The sequence below is a fragment of the Rhinolophus sinicus genome, linkage group LG16 (genome assembly GCF_036562045.2).
Source record: "Rhinolophus sinicus isolate RSC01 linkage group LG16, ASM3656204v1, whole genome shotgun sequence".
Classification (NCBI taxonomy): Eukaryota; Metazoa; Chordata; class Mammalia; order Chiroptera; family Rhinolophidae; genus Rhinolophus; species Rhinolophus sinicus.
In genome coordinates this window covers 14,756,819-14,775,838 of record NC_133765.1, presented here as the reverse complement: position 1 = coordinate 14,775,838, position 19,020 = coordinate 14,756,819, and the positions used below count along the sequence as shown (strand labels likewise).

At 38.0% G+C, this 19,020-nt stretch overlaps 2 protein-coding genes across 3 annotated transcripts in view; one reads left to right on the top strand and one right to left on the bottom strand.

Annotated features, from left to right (window-relative positions):
• The window catches only part of SIAE (sialic acid acetylesterase), a 38,602-nt gene extending 35,161 nt beyond the window's left edge, over window positions 1–3,441 (bottom strand). Inside the window, exon 1 of one of the 2 annotated variants that reach the window (XM_074321706.1) lies at window positions 3,304–3,441. Coding sequence is in view for 1 of the 2 variants with exons in the window: in XM_019710422.2 (XP_019565981.2) it covers window positions 2,898–2,964 (67 nt within the window). In the remaining variant the exon portion in view is untranslated. Of the gene's footprint in view, window positions 1–2,897; window positions 3,029–3,303 lie in introns of those variants that run through there. The other variant, XM_019710422.2, reaches the window with a different exon arrangement.
• SPA17 (sperm autoantigenic protein 17) lies at window positions 3,114–17,842 on the top strand. The gene is made up of 5 exons (XM_019710409.2): window positions 3,114–3,259; window positions 4,345–4,525; window positions 9,449–9,519; window positions 11,487–11,555; window positions 17,519–17,842. The coding sequence occupies exons 2-5, from the start codon at window positions 4,372–4,374 to the stop codon at window positions 17,648–17,650; spliced, it is 426 nt and encodes a 141-aa protein (XP_019565968.2). The 5' UTR covers window positions 3,114–3,259; window positions 4,345–4,371; the 3' UTR covers window positions 17,651–17,842.
• Window positions 17,843–19,020: the final 1,178 nt, after the last annotated feature.

The window sequence follows — 19,020 nt, the reverse complement described above, 5'->3', positions numbered from 1 at the left end:
CAGCCTATATCGAAGTATTTTATTAATAACAAGTATCTATCCAAATGATCTGTGAGTTCCTTATCACAGCTTAAAAGGGAGAAAACAACTTAAGTTACATCCCAATTTGTCTGAACAGAACAGACAAAAATCCTTAGAATAATTAACAAAAATTAAGATTTTTTTTTTTAAAGAGTTTTAAACAAAAATGATAGGCAGGAAAGAGAATCAGACCTAACAAGGCTGACATTTTCCTCCCTGGAAGCTACAAAATGATGACAGCCCCTTAGGCTATACAGAGCAGCACAGCTAATGGGGCCTCCTACACAGAATCGGTGGCCTATTTGTCCCGTGCTTCGAATAACAGCCCCAGTCCCTAAATATTCACAGTTCTCTTATGAATTAGTTCCATCATGAAACCTACATGACAATCAAAGTTCATCCAGAAGGCCCACTGGGCTGGAGATGCACGGCTACCAGGAACAAAATGCTCTAAGACACCCAGAATTGCATAAGCTCGTTGGCAGCCTGCAGTAGAGAAGGGGAGAAGCACACACTTGCGCATGTGTGTGCATGTGTGTGTGTGTGTGTGTGTGTGTGTGTGTGAAGGCCTTGTCTCTGGTAGGTGCTTCTTATAGAACAAAACTGAAAACCAACGGCCTAAGAGCTAAGCAGAGAGAGGGTGGGGAATAGGGGAATGGAGTGAATAAAACTGGCTGCTGCTGCATATGAGCCCATGCAAATGGAGGGTTCTAGACATGTGCAGCCACTGTCTCAGAAGCTGGGGGAAATGCCTTTCCAAGTCAGTATGTTTTCCCCAACACAGATTTACTGAACCTCTTTGTGCATAGCTCTACTCTGAGTTAAAGAATAGTAGAAGTGGAAAGGATCTTTCACACCCTGGGGTATAACCATGTTATTTACTGATCAGTAAGACTGAGACCCTAGTAGATTACATAATTTAAAAAAATACCTTGAATATTAATTAATTCTACAAATATTTATTGATGCCTATGTCCCAGGCACCATTTTAAGCACTGAGGATACAACAGTGAAAAGACCAAAAAGAAAAAAACCAGACCAAATCCTTGCCAGCAGGGAGCTTACATTCTACTGGGGAGCTTACCTGTGGCAGGCACACTGCAGACATTACATTTCTTTGGCCTCCAATCACATAGGTAGTTTATGACAGGAATGGAAACCAAGCCACTTGATTCCAAAGTTACTGTCATTTCCACTCTGTCACAGTTCAAAGTGGTAAATCAAAGAAAAGTCATATTCCCTGTGCTCACATTCTAAGCTGAGTAGACAACAGAACACTACCAAGGAGCAATGGACAACACAGGAGAACAAGAAAGGAGTAGGGATTGGTAACTGTTTTTGTCAAACACAAGACACACTTAATGTTTGATTTTTTTTTTTTTTTTTTAGGTCTTTAATTTTTCATTTGGGTGTTGGGACTAGAAAAACAGGAACTCTGTTCTGGGGAAGAGACCATCATCAAAAGTAGGCTGACAAAATTAGGGCAGTGGTTACATCTGGTGAGGAACCAGAGGCTACATTGGGGAGGAACACCCAGGGAATTTCAGTAAAATTGGCAATGTTCTAGTACTTAAATTGGGCGGAACACCCATAGGTGTTTATTTTATTATTTCATTGTCACATACGTATAGGGCAGAGCATCCATGGGTATTCATTTTATTATTTCATTGTTACATATAGAGCAGAGCACACATGGGTGTTCATTTTATTGTTTCACTGTTACATATGTTTTGTACATCTCAAGTATTACATGATAAACATGGGCACAGGAGTAATAAATTGAAAGAAAGATGCCAGGATATGCAACCAAATAAGAAGGAAATTTTAAAGCATTAATCAACGAAAAATATAGTCAATGTTAATAGTGATGCAACAACATGACCCAAAGGCAAAGATAAAATATTCAGTTAACAGCCTTTAATAGCAAAAATAATACAATAATGGCCCTACTCTCCTTTTTATCTTCTCCTCACCTCATATGCTAGACTCAAAGGTCACTGGGTGGGGATGAGTCAGAAAACTATTAGTTTCCACTTTTGTTAAACCCTGAAAAACCACATATGGGCTGCAGTTTGTCCAAATCTGGGTGCTTTTTGGATTCTTAGGTAAAGCAGCAGTCATTTTTCTGCACTCCAACTGTTCTCCTACCTCAACTTTCATTTCTTAACAGAGATCTTTGTGGTCCACCATTTGCGTGTTTGAAGATAAACAAACAGATCCAGCATTATCACTTAAACTTTGCATCAGCAGACAATATTCCACCTTCTGGTTTCTCCATGGATGTGACCCAGTGTCCAGCCCCGCATATTCAAATGACAGGTTATCATCTGGACAACAGTCAAAGTGAGTCACCCTCCTCCCCAATGCCAGGAATATTATCCCACCACCAATATCTGTAAGCTGCACCAGAAACCAAAGCTGAGCCTTAAATATTCTGAGCTAGTGAGGGGGTTGTTTTTCTTAGCCCTAATCACCATTTAAACGTAAAATCTAATTTCCAGCCTGAAGCAAACCCTCCCCCAGGATACCACTGAGGAGGCAGCACTGAAATGTTTTGGATGACTCAGTCACCTGTTTCCAAATATTATTTAACTGGCTTCGCCCCTCCCCTGCAGCTTTTCAAATACCCCGAGGCCCTCTCCACTCAGATCAACCCAACTCTCCCTCTGCCCAACGCGCCGCATTCTAACAGCGGTGGATCGGAAGGAGGAAGCTAAGGGCTGGGGCACCAGCCCAGCAGAATCTGCAGCCCACGCCTGGGTCGGAAACCCCTTCCGGGATCTCGACAGGGGCGTTAGTGGAGTCCTCCAAGCATGGGGGATGTCGGAACCCGCGCAGGCTGACCCGTGGGGTCGGGCCGGACCGGGCCGCCTCACCTGCACCCGTGTGGGCCCGCAGTATTAATGGCAGCACCATCCACAATACATATTCCGGGCCCACCATGTTAGCTAGGATCCGTCCTCCAGCGCGGGCCTCGGGCCTCGGACTCCGGGTGGGGGTGGGGACTGAGCGGGGCGGGGCCTGGGGGCGGGGCCTGATTGGGGCGGGGCCGTGGGCGGGGCAGACCTGACCCCACCCTTCCAGGCCTTTGCTCCGAGTAGCCGCTGGCGGCCGCCAGTCAGGTCTTATCTCTCCCCTTCGCGGCCGCCATAGTTAAGTAAACGACAACAAACGGTTCCCCAGCAACGAGAAAAAAAACAACCAGAACTATCGGCACCAGCTTTGGGAGAACTAAGAGGTGAGGCAGTTTACCCCACTTCCTCCCCGAAACGGAGACCTCACCTTTTCCCTTCGCCCCTTGTATTCTGTCCGGATCCCCGACACATTCCGGGAACCCTGGGGCAGATTGGGAGCCCAGGCAGCCGGATCTGAAGTCCCAGATCCTCGACGACCGGCCCCCTTCGACCGCCCTCCGCTCCTCCGATGGTTCAGGGTCTAACTAGTCCTTTTCACAATCCTAGAATGATTCAGTATCTCATCTCCTGTTCCTTCGAAAAACGGTGGGGGGAGGAATCCTCCATAGAGTGGCCCTTATGAAACCGTCTAGTTTCCCACCGAGACCCCTACATACCACAGCTTCCGGCCTGTTGACTGTCGAACAGGCCAGGGCCGGAGTGTTGCGTGCATCCTCCGTAGCCCAACCCGCTTGCTTGGCAGCTATCGTTAATCTAGCCCTTGTATTCCAAGATAGAAAGACAAAACTTGGTCAAGACAAAACCAAAAAAATGTAAGAATCACAAAATATTGGAGGCTGGGTTTGCAAAATCAAGACTGCCCCTGCCCTACTGCCTCCGCTGCCCCTTCTTGAGTATACCAGTGTTTCGAGGCATTGTTTCAGAAGTGGAAGCTAAGGGAAAGGCGAAGTGTAAAACTCCTTCGTTCAACAATTAATTTCTAGCGCCTGGATTAGTTTCTACTTATTTTTTCAAATTTTAGACCCTAAACAGGATCTTCTCTGTAATTTATTACGAATTTTTAGCAATCATTCTCTCTTAAAATCCCATGGGATAGCAATATTACACTCACGTTTTAAATAACAGAATAGGGACAGAAAAAAAAGTGCTTAGTGTTCTAGTGAAGAATCTGTGATTTTTGTTACTAAAAAATGATTTGGCCTATTAAATAGGTCTGTGTTTGTAATATTCTAACTAATAATGGAGAATTCAAAACTCTTCAGAAGAAACGGGTGGACTTGAGTTGTGTTGATTTAAAAACATTGAAGCCCAGAAAATTTGGGACTCAGAAATAATTTGTTGCCATAGTTGTGATTATATAAGTCAAATCAGACAAATTTAAAGACAGTACTCTTTAATGAATCTCTAGGTACAATAGGCAGTTTCTTCCAAGGAGATGTCGATTCCATTCTCCAACACCCACTACCGAATTCCACAAGGATTTAGGAATCTTCTTGAAGGGCTGACACGTGAGATTCTGAGGGAGCAACCGGACAATATACCGACTTTTGCAGCAGCATATTTTGAGAATCTTCTAGAGAAAAGAGAGAGTAAGCTTTTTAAACATAAGCATTTTTTAAAAATAAGAGACTAAGCATTTGGTTATGGTGAAACTTGCTTAAGATCATCCGTGTTCCACAGGAAGCCTTTATGAGGCCGGTAACTTCAAATAACAGTTCTTGCTATTTGAAACAACATGTGCTTTTATTTATAGGTTCTCTTAAATCACATTACTTCACATTATTGGTTATCTGCTTATTATTCAGACCTTCTTGGTTGTATTTCTCATGGACACACTCTGTAGAAGGGGCCCTCAAGAGATCATCCAGTCTCGCTCTCCATTTTCCAGCTGGCTGTTTCTATGCATCCAGGCAGTTGACTGTATACTTACTGGGAGGAGAGTTTGTGGTGTTCTTTACATTTTGACTCTTCTTACTTGAAAGTATTAAAAGTATTGTAAAAAATAATTCTACACTTCTTAGATTAAATATATTGGTATTTGCTGGGGGATATGAAACTGTTCTACAATAAAGGCATCGAGAAGGGCTTTGAAAAGTGAACTTCCAGCTTGGGAAGGTAATTTATAATCTTTCTCTATACTCTCAAGGTTCCATCCAGCCCAGAAACTAAGATTCAGGCTAACAGTGACTCTTTGGTTGAGAGCCAAAGCAGAGTTTCTTCATTTCCATAAATAAAACGTCCAAATTCCCAGCCTTGAGGGTTCATTACTATCAAGATGGGACCCAGTGGTCAAAATGGGAATTATCACAGCCATAAGTTTTTATTAATAACCTATTCTTGACTGGAACAGACATTTTTGTATAAGCTTTAATCATTACTTTTGATTACAGTATTCCAAAAGGGTGTTAAAGGCAACTAGAAATAGCCACAAGCAAATAAACATTCCATTTTAAACCATTTTACAGAGGGAGGAAACCTACCACAAGGCTTGAACTGAAACAACTCCCGTCACACTGCACAGCTCCATCCTGGTATCTTTCCTGTCCTCCAGCAGAGTTCAAAATCTGCCAGTTTCCTGAATATTGTTGGTCTTTTCCATATCCAGTCACTGCGAATATTTGTTGCACAATCTGAAATTTAAGTGCCACTAAATACTATTAAGAGAAACTCTTAGGGCAAGAAGTAAATTGTCATGAACATTAATTTAATTTTGTTACTATAACTTTAATTTTACTAATATATGAGTAAAATGTCTTTAGTCATTTATTTAATTTTAGACCTCGGAAACATCCCATTACAAAAACATTTGAGTCATTGTGACCAGATCATAATTAAAGCAGTTGGTGATTCAGAGTAATGGTCTCAGAATACTATCTCTCTAGCTAATAAAAAATGGGTGAAACTATTTGGAACAGTTGTAAGGACCACACCCATTTCCACTCGTGTAAACCAAAGGTGAATTATCCACCTGATACAAGTATTAGAATTTAGTCTCTCCAAAAGGGAAGAAGAAAGTCCTCTAGGCCAGTCTCTCACACAACGCAAGAATTTCCTTACTAGCGTTCCTAATAGGTAATTAATAGTCTTAATTTTTATTTTTGTGACAGGAAATATGTTAGTATATGAAATAAGTGGTATCTCAAATCACTGGAAAATGTGGGCTTTTTATTCAATGATGTTGTGATAAAGATGGAAAAAGATAAAATTGACTCTATTCCTTACATCATACACCAGGATAAGTTCCAAATTGATTGGAGATTTAAATATTTTTTTAATAAAATTATACAAATACTAGAAGAAAACATGGATAAATTTCTCTATAACATAAAAGAGGAAAACATTTTGCTAGCTAAGTTGCTATAATTACTTTGAAAATCGAAGAGCAATTAGGGAAAAGATGGATAAAATTGACAGTATTACATGACAAAAATTGCCATAAGGATAAAAAAACTACACATGATAGATAAACTGGGAAACAGTGTTTGTAATTTATATCACAATGGGTTAGTAATCCTAATAAAGAGCTTGTAAAAACAGTGAAGAAAAAAACCAACAGCCCTATATAAAAAATGGGCAAGTGATATGAACAGACAGTTCACACACACAAAAATGCAAATGGCCCTTAACATATTAAAACATACTCAAACTAACCCAGAATATAGAAGCCCATGTTAAAACTACACTGAAGTACTACCACCCACACCACCCCTACTCATCAGATTGCCAAAAAGCCAAAAATTTGCCAATTTATTCTAGGCAGGGCTAAGGGGAAATAGGCACTCAGATACAGGGCTGGAGGAGATACAAAGTGATACAATCCCAAAGAGAAGAAAATGGCAATATCTACCAAAACTATATATGTATTTAACCTTCGACCCAGAACTTCCACTTCTTCACTTTTCATTGCATTTTTATTTGAGGAAGCAACCCAAATATCCATAATGGGATTTATTGAATAAACTGTAGAATACATCCACATAATGGAATAGTATAAAGCTTTAAAAAAAAAACAAACAGAATGGGAAAGATCTCTATATGATGCTATGGAGTGATCTTCAAGATAGATTAAGTGAAAAACATGAGGTGGGAACAGATTGTTTAGTATGCTACTAATATCTAAGAAAGGGATACTGATATGAATATATAACTGTTCATTTCTATTTTTTAATGGAAGAATAAATCTTTAAAAATTAACATTTACCTCTATGGGGAGAAAGACTAGAGTCAAGGGAACAAAATAGAAGCTAGATTTCTCTGAATATATCTTGAATTCAAAATCATAAATGTTTAACATAGTTATAAGAATAAAATTTAAAGATTGTTAAACAATTTCTAAAATTTAAAAGCCAAGTAAAACAGACTTAACTAGTATTTACTGGATACAATAATCACATAGAAAGGAATTATTTCAAGTGACTATAACACAGTAAGTTGATGGTACCTCCTGGTGGACATACCCTAAACACACAAAATGAAGTGAAAAAAAATCTTAAATTATTTTCAGTAATTATTGTTAATATTTAGTAAACTTATTCTGAAATTATTTGTTATATGTTGTAGGACATAGCAAATAAATAACTCTCCTACTGTCATTAGGAATAAGATTTTCAGTGTAAGAAATATGACTAACAAATATAAAACTAAAATTAATAAAATCCTGTAATCCGAAATTTGAATTGACAAATATCAGTGTAACCTCATGATACATTTTTTATTTAAAAAAGGAAAGAAGTGTTTTCTAGTTCTTCACATTTTTTTAAAAGGCCTCAAAACATGACTTACCCCTGAGCACCTAGCCCCTAGACCGTGGATTCTAACTACCATTTCCCAGTAACCAGGCCTTCTTGGAGAACTAGGTAATTCCTTGAACTGTGCAGGAAATATGAACATGAGCCTGAACATGTTGCCATACCAGAAAATAAGGAAAGGATCAAAGATTGCTAGAGTTGTTTCCAAAGGACTGAAGAGCATCTGAGCATGTGACTAAGCACTTACTGGCCAAGTTTGGACAATTAGAGCATCAATAAGAATAATAAATGCAATGGATTGAAATTCTTCCAACTTGTTGAATATTCATGAGTTGTTAAATATTCATGAATTTGTGATTTTTAAAAAAAAATTCCTTGAGAGACGATCCTAAGGAACCAAATGGTTATCCTGAAAACTGGTAAATAAAGGGAAAGAATCAAAACTAACCTGCCTTATTTATAAGAAGTGTATTTCAGGGTAACCAAATAGTTGATGAGGGAAAGTTTTTTATTGAGTACTCCAGAAATAAAGAAGAAATTATCAAATTAGAACATTGCAATTTTGCAACCCCTAAAGAAATTAAGCAATCATCAATGGGCCCATAAAAATTATAAAGAGAGACAACCAGGTATTATACATCTCCTGACAGAATTACACTGCACTACCTATAGTTATGCCAAAAAACAAAATCAAAGATGAATCAGATCAAGCTGTAGATGTAACTAGCAATCCACAGGAAATTTAAAGGGAAAGGAAATTGTTAAAATCATCATAGGAATGTAATAAAAAATAAACTGGAAAACTCCAAAGGAAAAATGGCCTAATTTCCTCAACAAATTGTCAGGAAAAAAATGAGGCGTGGGAGGAAGGGGGCTTTCAATAAAAGATTTGAAAGACATAATAAAAGGCTGTATGTGCCCATTGTTTGGGTCCTGATTTGAATAAAACAATATAAATATATATATATATATATATATATATATATATATATATATATATTATCCAAATATATTGATGATATTAAGGAATTATTTATAGTATTTCTAGGTGTGATAATGGTATATTGGCTTTATATTTTAGAGATGCATATTGAAATAAATATTTGTAGGTGAAGTAACGTGATGCCTGGGATTGATTTGAAAATAATCAGAAGAAAATGAGTGAAATTTCAGATAAGATAAATCATGAGTTTATAATTGTTGAATCTGATAACATGCACATGGGAATTTGTTATACTATTCTCTATTTTCTAAATTTGAAATTCTTCATAATTAAAAGTTAAAGAAAAATTCTGTCTCAATGTAAATACTCCTTCCTGTCTCTGTCAACTGACTATATAATATGCATGGTGTTTTGAAAAAACACCTCTCCCATTCTTCACTTTTCCATACTTCCTTACAATTTAGCATTTATTTTTGTACATATTCCTGTGTTTACTAATTCATGTTTATAAGTTTTCATACTTATTTATACTTAAGTATTGGCATTTGTTCTGTTTCTACCATTTTATTATAAATTTTATGAAGGCAGCAATTTCAGTTTTTACTGTCTTTCTAAATATACCCAATGGCTCATCTAATGTTTAATTCATCATATATTTAATGATCACTGGTTATATCTGCAGTGCTAGGCTTTGAACAACATTAGTAAGATTTTTAACTGACAGTTATAAACCTGGATTTAAAAAAAAAACTTTTGTGTTACTATTCTAGATTTATTTTAATGAATGCAAATAAGTTTAAAATTATATTTTTATTATTTAGAAACCAACTTTGATCCAGCAGAATGGGGGACTAAGGTAGAGGACCGCTTCTATAACAACCATGTGTTCAAGGTATGGCCCTGTGAAGCTATTGGATTTGGTTGTTTCTTCTCCCTGGCCTCCAAAACAGAAATTATTGGGATTTCCCCAGAATCATGGAAATTGTGAGAGGCATCACAAATATCTTATTAAACCTTTTTAATTGTGCTGTTCTTTCTGAGGAGAAATTCTTTTGTAACATATCTGAATCACATACAGAGACATAGTTTAAATTTAAAGATGATCAATAGGCAGAATGTACTTGAAAGTTATAGAATAATTACTCTCATTTATCCAAGTTTTATTGCATATTACAGTGCTTAGCAGTGGCAAATAATACATATTTGTTGAATTAATGAATGCTATTTCATAAAATAAAACTATCCAATTATTTCATTATCATTGACATCCTACAATAGACTGATTAGAATTAAAGATAGTGGTATGTAGACTTTTCTCTATAAAGCTAATCTGTTCAGAAACTGAACCTATTTTCTCTTCGGTAGCATTTTTAGAACCAGCCTTTCTCAACCAAGGTTCCTCAGAATAATTAAGCGCTAAGCTAAAGGCACTCATTGCATGTAAGGAATCAATGTCTTTCCTTTATATCTAGAATAATTCTGGTATGTACCGTCCTTGGGAGAATTGAGACAATAGTCACTCAAAATATTCTGTGTTCTGTGGTCCAGATAAGGAATACTGATTGAGAAAAACTGTGTGGCAACCAGCATCATTGGCATCAACTGGGAGCTTAGGAAAATTCAGTCTCAGACCCTACTCCAGGTCTACAAATCAGAAGTTGAATTTTAACAAGATCCCCAAAGTAAATTGTAGGTACATAATAGACTGAGAAAGCACTACTTTAGACAACTGTGATAAAACATTAGCCACAAAGCACCCTCAGATATTTGAATTAAAAGAAATTAACAAAATTAAAGTTTTGATGGTGTTCCACAGTAGATTTGGGGGAATATCTGTCATTTATTCCATGAGTTCACAAATGAAGTTCCGGGATTGCTGGTTACCTCAGTTGGTTAGAGCGAGGTGCTCTTAACAACAAGGTTGCTGGTTCGATCCCCACATGGGCCATTGTGAGCTGCGCCCTCCACAACTAAATTGAAACTACTGCTTGACTTGGAGCTGATGGGTCTTGGAAAAACACACTTGAAATAAATAAAAGTGTGAAAAAAAATGAAGTTCCATCCATTTGTGCCTGCCAGATAATGGGGGTGTTCTTTTTATTTCTATTTAACTAGATCCTCGGTGTTCATGATTTATTGAAGTCAAAGGGAAAATGTTGAAAATTTTAAAATATTTGTGTCATATAGCAATTTCAGGTGTTTCCCTTTTTCTCTTTTGACTTTTAAAGGCTTTATTTGATTAGCATATATGTCCTTTCTGTTTTATGGATTAAGGAAGCTCTTCCATAAGTTGTGAATTATTAATAGTTCCTCTGTTTTGGAGCAAGATTTCAATAACCATATGAAAACAGGCAGAGCTGGTTTCCCTTTTTCTATTGAAATCATTCCCCACAATAAAACTTACCTTTTGACTTAGTTTTTAGTCTACAAACGTCATTAAAAAGTTGACTTGACCTCACAATATGCAACACAATATTTATTTTGTTTTATTTTAGAAACTGTTGACATCTCTTCTTTATACAATGTTCAGAATTCATTATAGCATCTTATCAAATTTTAGTATAACTTAATGATTTGTTTTTAATACAAAATAATGTCACATACATTCCAAAAGCAAAAGAACAAACTTTTTTTTTATCAATTCCTTGGTCTTTAATATTTGTTTATGCATAGTCCCTTGAGAGTTTTCATTTACTTATTCTTTTTCCAACCTATTTTCCTTGTTGAAAAATCAGTATGTATTTAATTCCCACTACTTCTCAATAACGTAAAGTAATATTTAATTACCTCTAAACGGTTTAATCCAAGACTTTACTATTTTGGAAACATTGCTTATTTGGTCCTCCCGATTCTTTCTAGGAGCAAGAACCACCTGAGAAAAGAAAGTCTCAGACAGCTACAAAGGAGGAGACACTAGTCACAGCCTTAGTAAGTTCTATTTTTCATGTACTATTGGATTCCTAGAAGAATGATATTACTCGATTTAAAGTTAAACTATATATGAATCTAGTCTGTTATTCATATTCCTAAAATTATGATACTGCATTCTATATAACTAACATCAGTGATAAACTAACAGGTGCAGCATTTTTAGTCATGTCTCTTATAAGGGAAAACTCATTCTTCCCCTTAAAAACAAAATCTTATTTCTCCCAAGATTGACATTTTCCATGTCAATAGATGGAAAAATCTCCCCAAGGGAGAGAACAGACAGAACTCACAGTCCCAGTCTGGTTTGTGTGTGTGTGTGTGTGTGTGTTTTTACCAGAAATATGTGTCTTTTAATTGTTTACAAATTTTATAGCAATTTTTAAAATTTTTTTTGTTTTTCAATTACAATTCTCATACAATATTTTATTAGTTCAGGAGTCCAATGTAGTTATTAGACATTTATATAACTTACAAAGAGATCACCCCAATAAATCGAGTACCCATCTGACACCATACATAATTATTAAAATGTTATTGACTATATTCTCTACGCTGTACTTTACATCCCCATGACTATTTTGTAACTACCAATTTGTACTTCTTAATCCCTTCTCCTTTTTCACCCATATCCCTAACCCCCCTCCCATCTGGCAACCATCAAAGTGGTCTCTGTATCTATAAGTTTGTTTCTCTGTTTTGTTTGTTTGGTTGGTTTTTTAGATTTCATATATAAGTGAAATCATATGGTATTTGTCAGTCTCTGTCTTACTTATTTCCCTTAGCATAATAGCCTCTGGGTCCATCCATGTTGTTGCAGAGGGCAAGATTTCATTCTTTTTAATGGCTAAGTAATAGTCCTTTGTATATTTGTCCAACTTCTTTTTTATCCATTCATCTATTGATGGACACTCAGGTGGCTTCCACATCTTGGCTATTGTTAAGTAATACTGCAATGAATATAAGGATGCATATGTCTTTTTCAAATTAGTGTTTTGTGTTTCTTCAGATTAAAACTGGAAGTAGAATTACTGGGTCCTTCTTTGTTTCTTGTTATAGCCTTTGTTTTAAAGTCTAGTTTGCCTGGTATAACTATTGCAATCCCAGCTGTTGTTTTCCATTTCCATTTTCATGAGATATCTTTTTCCATCCCTTTACTTTCAGTCTCTGTGTGTGTTTCGATCTGAAGTGAGTCTCTTGTAGGCAGCATATGCATAGGTCTTGTTTTCTTATCCATTGAACCACCTTGTGTCTTTTAATTGGAGTATTTAATCCATTTACATTTAAAGTAATTGTTGATAGATATGTAGTTGTTGCCATTTTATTATTCACATTTTTTAAAAAATTGTTTTTCCTCTTCATCTTAAAGAAATCCCTTTAACATTTGTTGTAATACTGGTGTAGTGGTGATGACCTCCTTTAGTTTTTTTTCATCTGGGAAGCTCTTTATCTGTACTTCCATTCTTTTTGCTGGGTAGTAGTAATCTTGGTTGTAGGTACTTGCTTTTCATCACTTTGACTATTTCGTGCCATTCCCTTCTGGCCTGCAGTTTCTGTTGAGAAATCAGTTGACAGTTTTATGGGAGCTCCCTTGTAGGTAACTACCGTGTTTCCCTGAAAATAAGACCTAACCAGAAAATAAGCCCTAGCATGATTTTTCAGGATGACATCCCCTGAACATATGCCCTAATGCATCTTTTGGAGCAAAAATTACTATAAGACCAGTCTTATTTTCAAGGAAACACAGTAACTGCTTTTCTCCTACTGCTTTTAAGATTCTCACTGTCTTTAACCTTTTGACATCCCAATTTTGATGTGTCTTGGTGTGAACCTCTTTGGGTTCATCTTGTTTGGGACTCCCTGTTCTTGAGCTCGTATGTCTATTTCCTTTGCCAAGTTAAGGAAGTTTCCATCATTATGTCTTCAAATAGGTTTTTTTCAATTCCTTGCTCTCTCTTTCTTCTCCTTCTGGTACCCCTAGTATGCAAATGTTTATAGGCTTGATATTGTCCCAGAGTCCCCTTAAACTATCCTCATTTTGGGGGTGGGGAATTATTTTCTTTTTGCTGTTCTGATTGGGTGTTTTCTGATACCTTATCTTCCAAATCTGTGCATCAGTCCTCTGATTCATCTAATCTACTGTTGATTCCTTCAAATGTATTCTTCATTTCAGTTATTGTATTCTTCATTTTTGACTGGTTCCTTGCTATGTTTTCTATCTCCATTTTTATGTTTGCTATCTCTTTGATGAAGATCTCACTGAGATCATTGTGCATACTTATGACCAGTGTTTTGAACTCTGTGTCTGGTAGATTGCTTGTCTCCATTTTGTTTAGCTCTTTTTCTGGAGCTCTGTTCCGTTCTTTCTTTTGAAACATGTTTCTTTGTCTCCCCATTTGTCTGGCTCCCTGTTTTTGTTTCTGTGTATTAGGTAGAGCTGCTATGTCTCCCAGTCTCAGTAGAGTGGTCTTATGTAGTAGGTGTCCTATGGGGCCCAGTGGCTCAGTCTCACTGGTCACCTGAGCCAGGTCCTCCAGGTGTGTCCCTTGTGTGGGTTGTGTGTGTCCTCCTGTTGAAGTTGAGCCTTGATTGCTGTTTGCACATCAGTGGAAGGGATTGACTCTTGGGCTGATTGGTTGTGAGGACTGTCCATTATTACAGTGGAGAAACTGTTGTGCAGGGGCTGACTCTATGGAGCAGGATTCGCTTTATCTGGGCTCTGGTGCCTCCTGAGTCTACCCTTTGCAAGTATCATTTGTGAAGATGCTTGGGTGGTGCTCTGGTGTGGTCTGAAGCTGGCCATCAGGTGTACTGGTTCTGAGGCCTCGTGGGAGGGGCTCTTTTGTAGGCCAAGTTCAGCTACAACCTGTGCCCTGGAGCCACTTAGCATGAGCTACAAAGTGATCTGCAGATGGTTTCCACTTGTGCTGCGCTTGGAGGTGCCTGGGAGACGCCAGGCTGTGAATCAAGGCCAGTTTCCGCTAGTGCCAGGCTTAAGGCTGCTTAGCAAGAGGTATGGGGCACACCAAGGCCAGATGCTGCTTGTGACTTGGATGGGGTGGATCTCGGAATCACCAGGGCATGGTGAAGAGTGTTAACCAGGGTGATGGAGGCTCAGATATGGCACCCGCCTTTGTCTGCCCACTGCGTGGTGGGAGGGCTCAATAACAGAACAATGGCTTCTGCCAGCACTTCTGTCTGGGAGAAAGCTGCCCCTTCAACCCTTGCCCTGAAGACAGACAATTCATTTCCTCCCCATATGTCCCTGGGGCCTTTTGCACTGCTGCCCCTGTACTGGAGTTCAGAGCAAGTGAGTCCATCACTGAGTAAATCCATGTGCAGGCCATTTAAGAGGAGCGCTTCAGACTGCCGCCACCCTCATCTCACTCAGCCACAATCTCCACTGGTTTTTACAGCCATAAGTTGTGAGGACTTCTCTCCCTTGCACTGGAACCCTGCGCTGAGGAGCCTGGTGTGAGGCTGGGACCCCCTAACTCCTCAAGGGGGACCTCCACAGCCGAGATATTCCTCCCGATTTTTTAACACCACACACAAGTGTAGGACCAAGTCTTCACCTCTCCTACCAGTCTCGAGGTGGCTTCTTCTGTATGTCCTTAGTTGTAGGATTTCTGTTCCACTAGACTTTGGGCTATTCTTGATGATGGTTGTTCTGTAATTTAGTTGTACTTTTGAAGTGGTCCATGAGAGGGGGAAAGCACAGCATTTATCTACGCCACTATCTTGACCATTATATATATTTGAATTAGTGTTTTAGATTTCTTTGGATAATAAAAGGAAATTCACAGGGAATTACATACAACCAAATGAAATGGCTTTACACAATGTGTCTTACTCACTTTCCATGCGTTGCCCTCAATAAAAATGACTTCCTGCCTGACAGCCTATATCTAAGCAGGAATGACATGGGTAGATACCTGTACTCAAATATACCTATGTTCAGTGGTGTGCTAGAGCCAGCTCTTGAGAGGATTGTGCACATCTCTACACAACCCTGTGCTCAGTAATGTCACTTTGGTAGCTTGAAATCGGCCACAGAAGGAGTATTGAGACCAATGACAAATACCACAAATCAGGCCTTTTTTTTTTTTTCCTGGAGAGCCAGTTTTGAAGCATTTATCAGCATATCACTGCCTATATTCTTCATAGGCCAGGCTCAAGAAGACCAAGCCTAGTGAGAAAGAACTCACACTCCACAATATTGAAGGCCAAACTTTTGAGTTCCTTTTCATGTCTTAATGTCCCAGTTAGTTACCCAATAATCAACACCCAAAATGGATGCCCCCTCAAGGAATACCTTACTTCCTACCCAGTGGGGCATAACTTTATCCTATAACCTTTATAAATTATTGCAGAATTATATCAATACAACTCAGTCACCTAACATTGGTGTAAGATGCAGTAGGTGGTCAGGGAAGAAGGACGGGAGCGTTATTTCCTTACATCTTTAATCAGTGTCCTTACACAGGTTTTCATGAGTTTGAGTTGAGATCCCATTGATTTCCAGCTTCAGAATAATTTATTTGCCCATATTGGGCATCATCTCAGAGGATTTTATACCATTTTGTTTGCATTTAAAACTTTAAGAGCTAGAGTTGCCTCATTATTTGTGATAGGGAGAGAGGGGAGGTGAACAACCCGAAGGTCTATAAACAGGAGACTGAGTAAATAAATCAAAGTTCATCAATACAATGTAAAACAATAATGTTATTTTTAAAAAAGAATGAGTAGAGTTATAGAGTTATATACTGATTAATAACATAGGTGAAGAGAACCAAGATGTGTTGTTACATGGAAAAAGTAGTTGCAGAACATTGTGAATAGCATGATCTCAATTTTAAAATTAAAAAGTATGGTATATGTACCTGTATGAGTACTTTGTCTATAGAAATTTTAAAAAGATATTTACACTCAACCTATAATAATGGTCACCTCTTAGGAGTGAGATCTGGGAAGGGGGAGAAAACTTTCACTACCAGTGATACTTAAATTTTTAAATATTTATGTATCACTTTCATAATTTATAAAGATATAAGCTATATACCTATTGAATTGTGCACTTAAAATCTGTGCATTTTACTGTCTGTAAATTATACCCAAATATAAAAAACAATAAAAAAGCTAGCTGTGAAAGTTAAACCAACCATGTTAAAACTGACATTATTGGACTAAGTAGGTTTTTAAATGTATGTTTGTGGTTAGCTAGTCATTGAGAAATTAGGAAGTTAACACTTCAGTTCATCTTATGTAATCGTTATTTTGAAACAACCTATTTGCTATTCTCAACATTTTTACCAAGCTTCAAGGATTCTTACTTATTCACCCCCCCCAAAAAAAAAAAAAGTTATTGCTTGGGAAACTGTTAAATAGGAGCTATTTGGGGGAGAAAAGTTGGCAATGATGATTTATTGCAGAGACATATTAAAGAATGCCAAAACAAAATGCTTATTTTGGCATTTACCATTTGGCACATATACATCGTGACAATGCCGGGGGTGCCAAAAAACTGTATACTAGTGGACAATTTAGTCAACATTGCTCAAGCAGTAGTCCGCAATAATCAGAAGTGTCTGGATGCTGATGGTAACCACTTTGAACACCTCTTGTAATTGCGGGAGTCAATCGTGACTTGTAGTCATCTTTTATCGGTATATATTGAGTACTACAATTTTAATACAGTTTTTTCCTTTCTTAAAATGTGTATATTAGGTTGGTGTAAAAGTAATTGCAGTTTTTGCAATTATTTTTAACCTTTTAAACCGCAATTACTTTTGCACCAACCTAATACATTTTTTTGGCACCCTCTGTATATAAAATTCCCTTAGGAAGCAATTAGATCTCAATTGTTACATCCCTAAGTTGATTAAATTTATGCACTGTTTTTATGGCATCAAAATACTGTATGGGATGTTTATGAAGTCTCTTTTTTTTTCCTTTCCATGAAGGAATCTTCTGAAGAAGATAAGGAAAAAGTGGAAAATGCTGCTGTCAAAATCCAAGCAGTCTTCCGGGGACACTTAGCCAGAGAGGAGGTGAAGAAAATTAAAAAAGCTGATCTTCAAGAAGAGAAAACATAGGAAAACAACTGAGGAGACTGGTTTTGTCACCCACCCCAACCCGAAAACATGAAAAAATAATCCAAACCCATCAACCTTGTTGTGATTGTCGTTTTTTTTTCCTTAGGGAAATTTGATGTAGTGAAATAACACTTGTTGCTATTGTGAAAATCTGTCATGAGCATTTGTTTAATAAACATGCCATTGAACACATGCCTCTTGAAGATTTCTCTGAGATCATGTCTTATTTATACTTCTCCCAAGTCTATGTTTAGAGACCCTTGGATTTAGAATTATACAAGTGGAGTATCTGAGTTTTCAGAGATCTCAGAGATTATGTGGTCTAACCATTTATCTAATGAATAATGCCTCTCTATCACATGCCTGAAAAATGGGCTTTTGGCTTCAGTTGCACTCCTAGTGACAGAGAATTTCACTGCCTTTCAAGGGTAGTCAACTTAATTTTTGAATACCGTGAATTATTAGAAAGATAAGCTGAGGCAAAAATCTGCCTCCCTGGGTGGCTGGGTGGCTCAGGTGGTTGGAGCGCTGTGCTCCTAACTCCAAGGTCACCAGTTTGGTTCCCACATGGGCCAGTGAGCTGCACCCTCTACAGCTAAGATGGTGAACAGCAGCTCGACCTAGAGCTGGGCTGCCGTGCGACCAACTGCCTCAGCCAGGTAGAGCATAATGCTCATAATACCAACATGGGCCAGGGAGCTGTGTCCTCCACAACTAGACTGAGAACAACAATGGCTGCTCAGAGTTGGGGGAGGGGGAGGAAAGGAGGGAGAGGGGAAAAATCTGCCTCCCTGTATGTTTTCATCTATCACGCCTGCACTTAGTCATTTACTGAAAAATGTATTGAGCACAATTCATGTGCTGGGATTTACTGGTGAATATCTGTTCTTACATTCAGGCAGCTGACTTTTTATTATTTCACTCTCCAGAACAACACAGAGTAAGGCTAATACATCATATTTGAAAAAAAATAAAGCTATCATAGTATCATAAAGACTCTGTTTCAGCTAGAACTTCCTACATTTCTTTACAAATGGTCGTATCTTCATCACAAACTCACAAACTTTTTCAGTGAACCACTCAAGTCCCACTGCCTCATTTTTAGAAAGTTCAGTCTGTCCTTTTTGAGGCCTCCCTACCGTTGAATATTCAGGAAACTGCAGGGTTCATCTCTTAGCCCAAAAGATGCAGTTCCCTTCCCAAAAGAAAATGGAGAGAAAGTAGGTTCTTACCATTTAATCAATGCTGTTGCCTTCTACCACAATATGTAGCATAGGCCAGCAGGCTAATGTAATGTCCTGGCTGCTTCAGATTCCCGTCTGCACTGCAGTGGATGTCCCAGACTTTGATTCCAGCATTATACCTCTCAG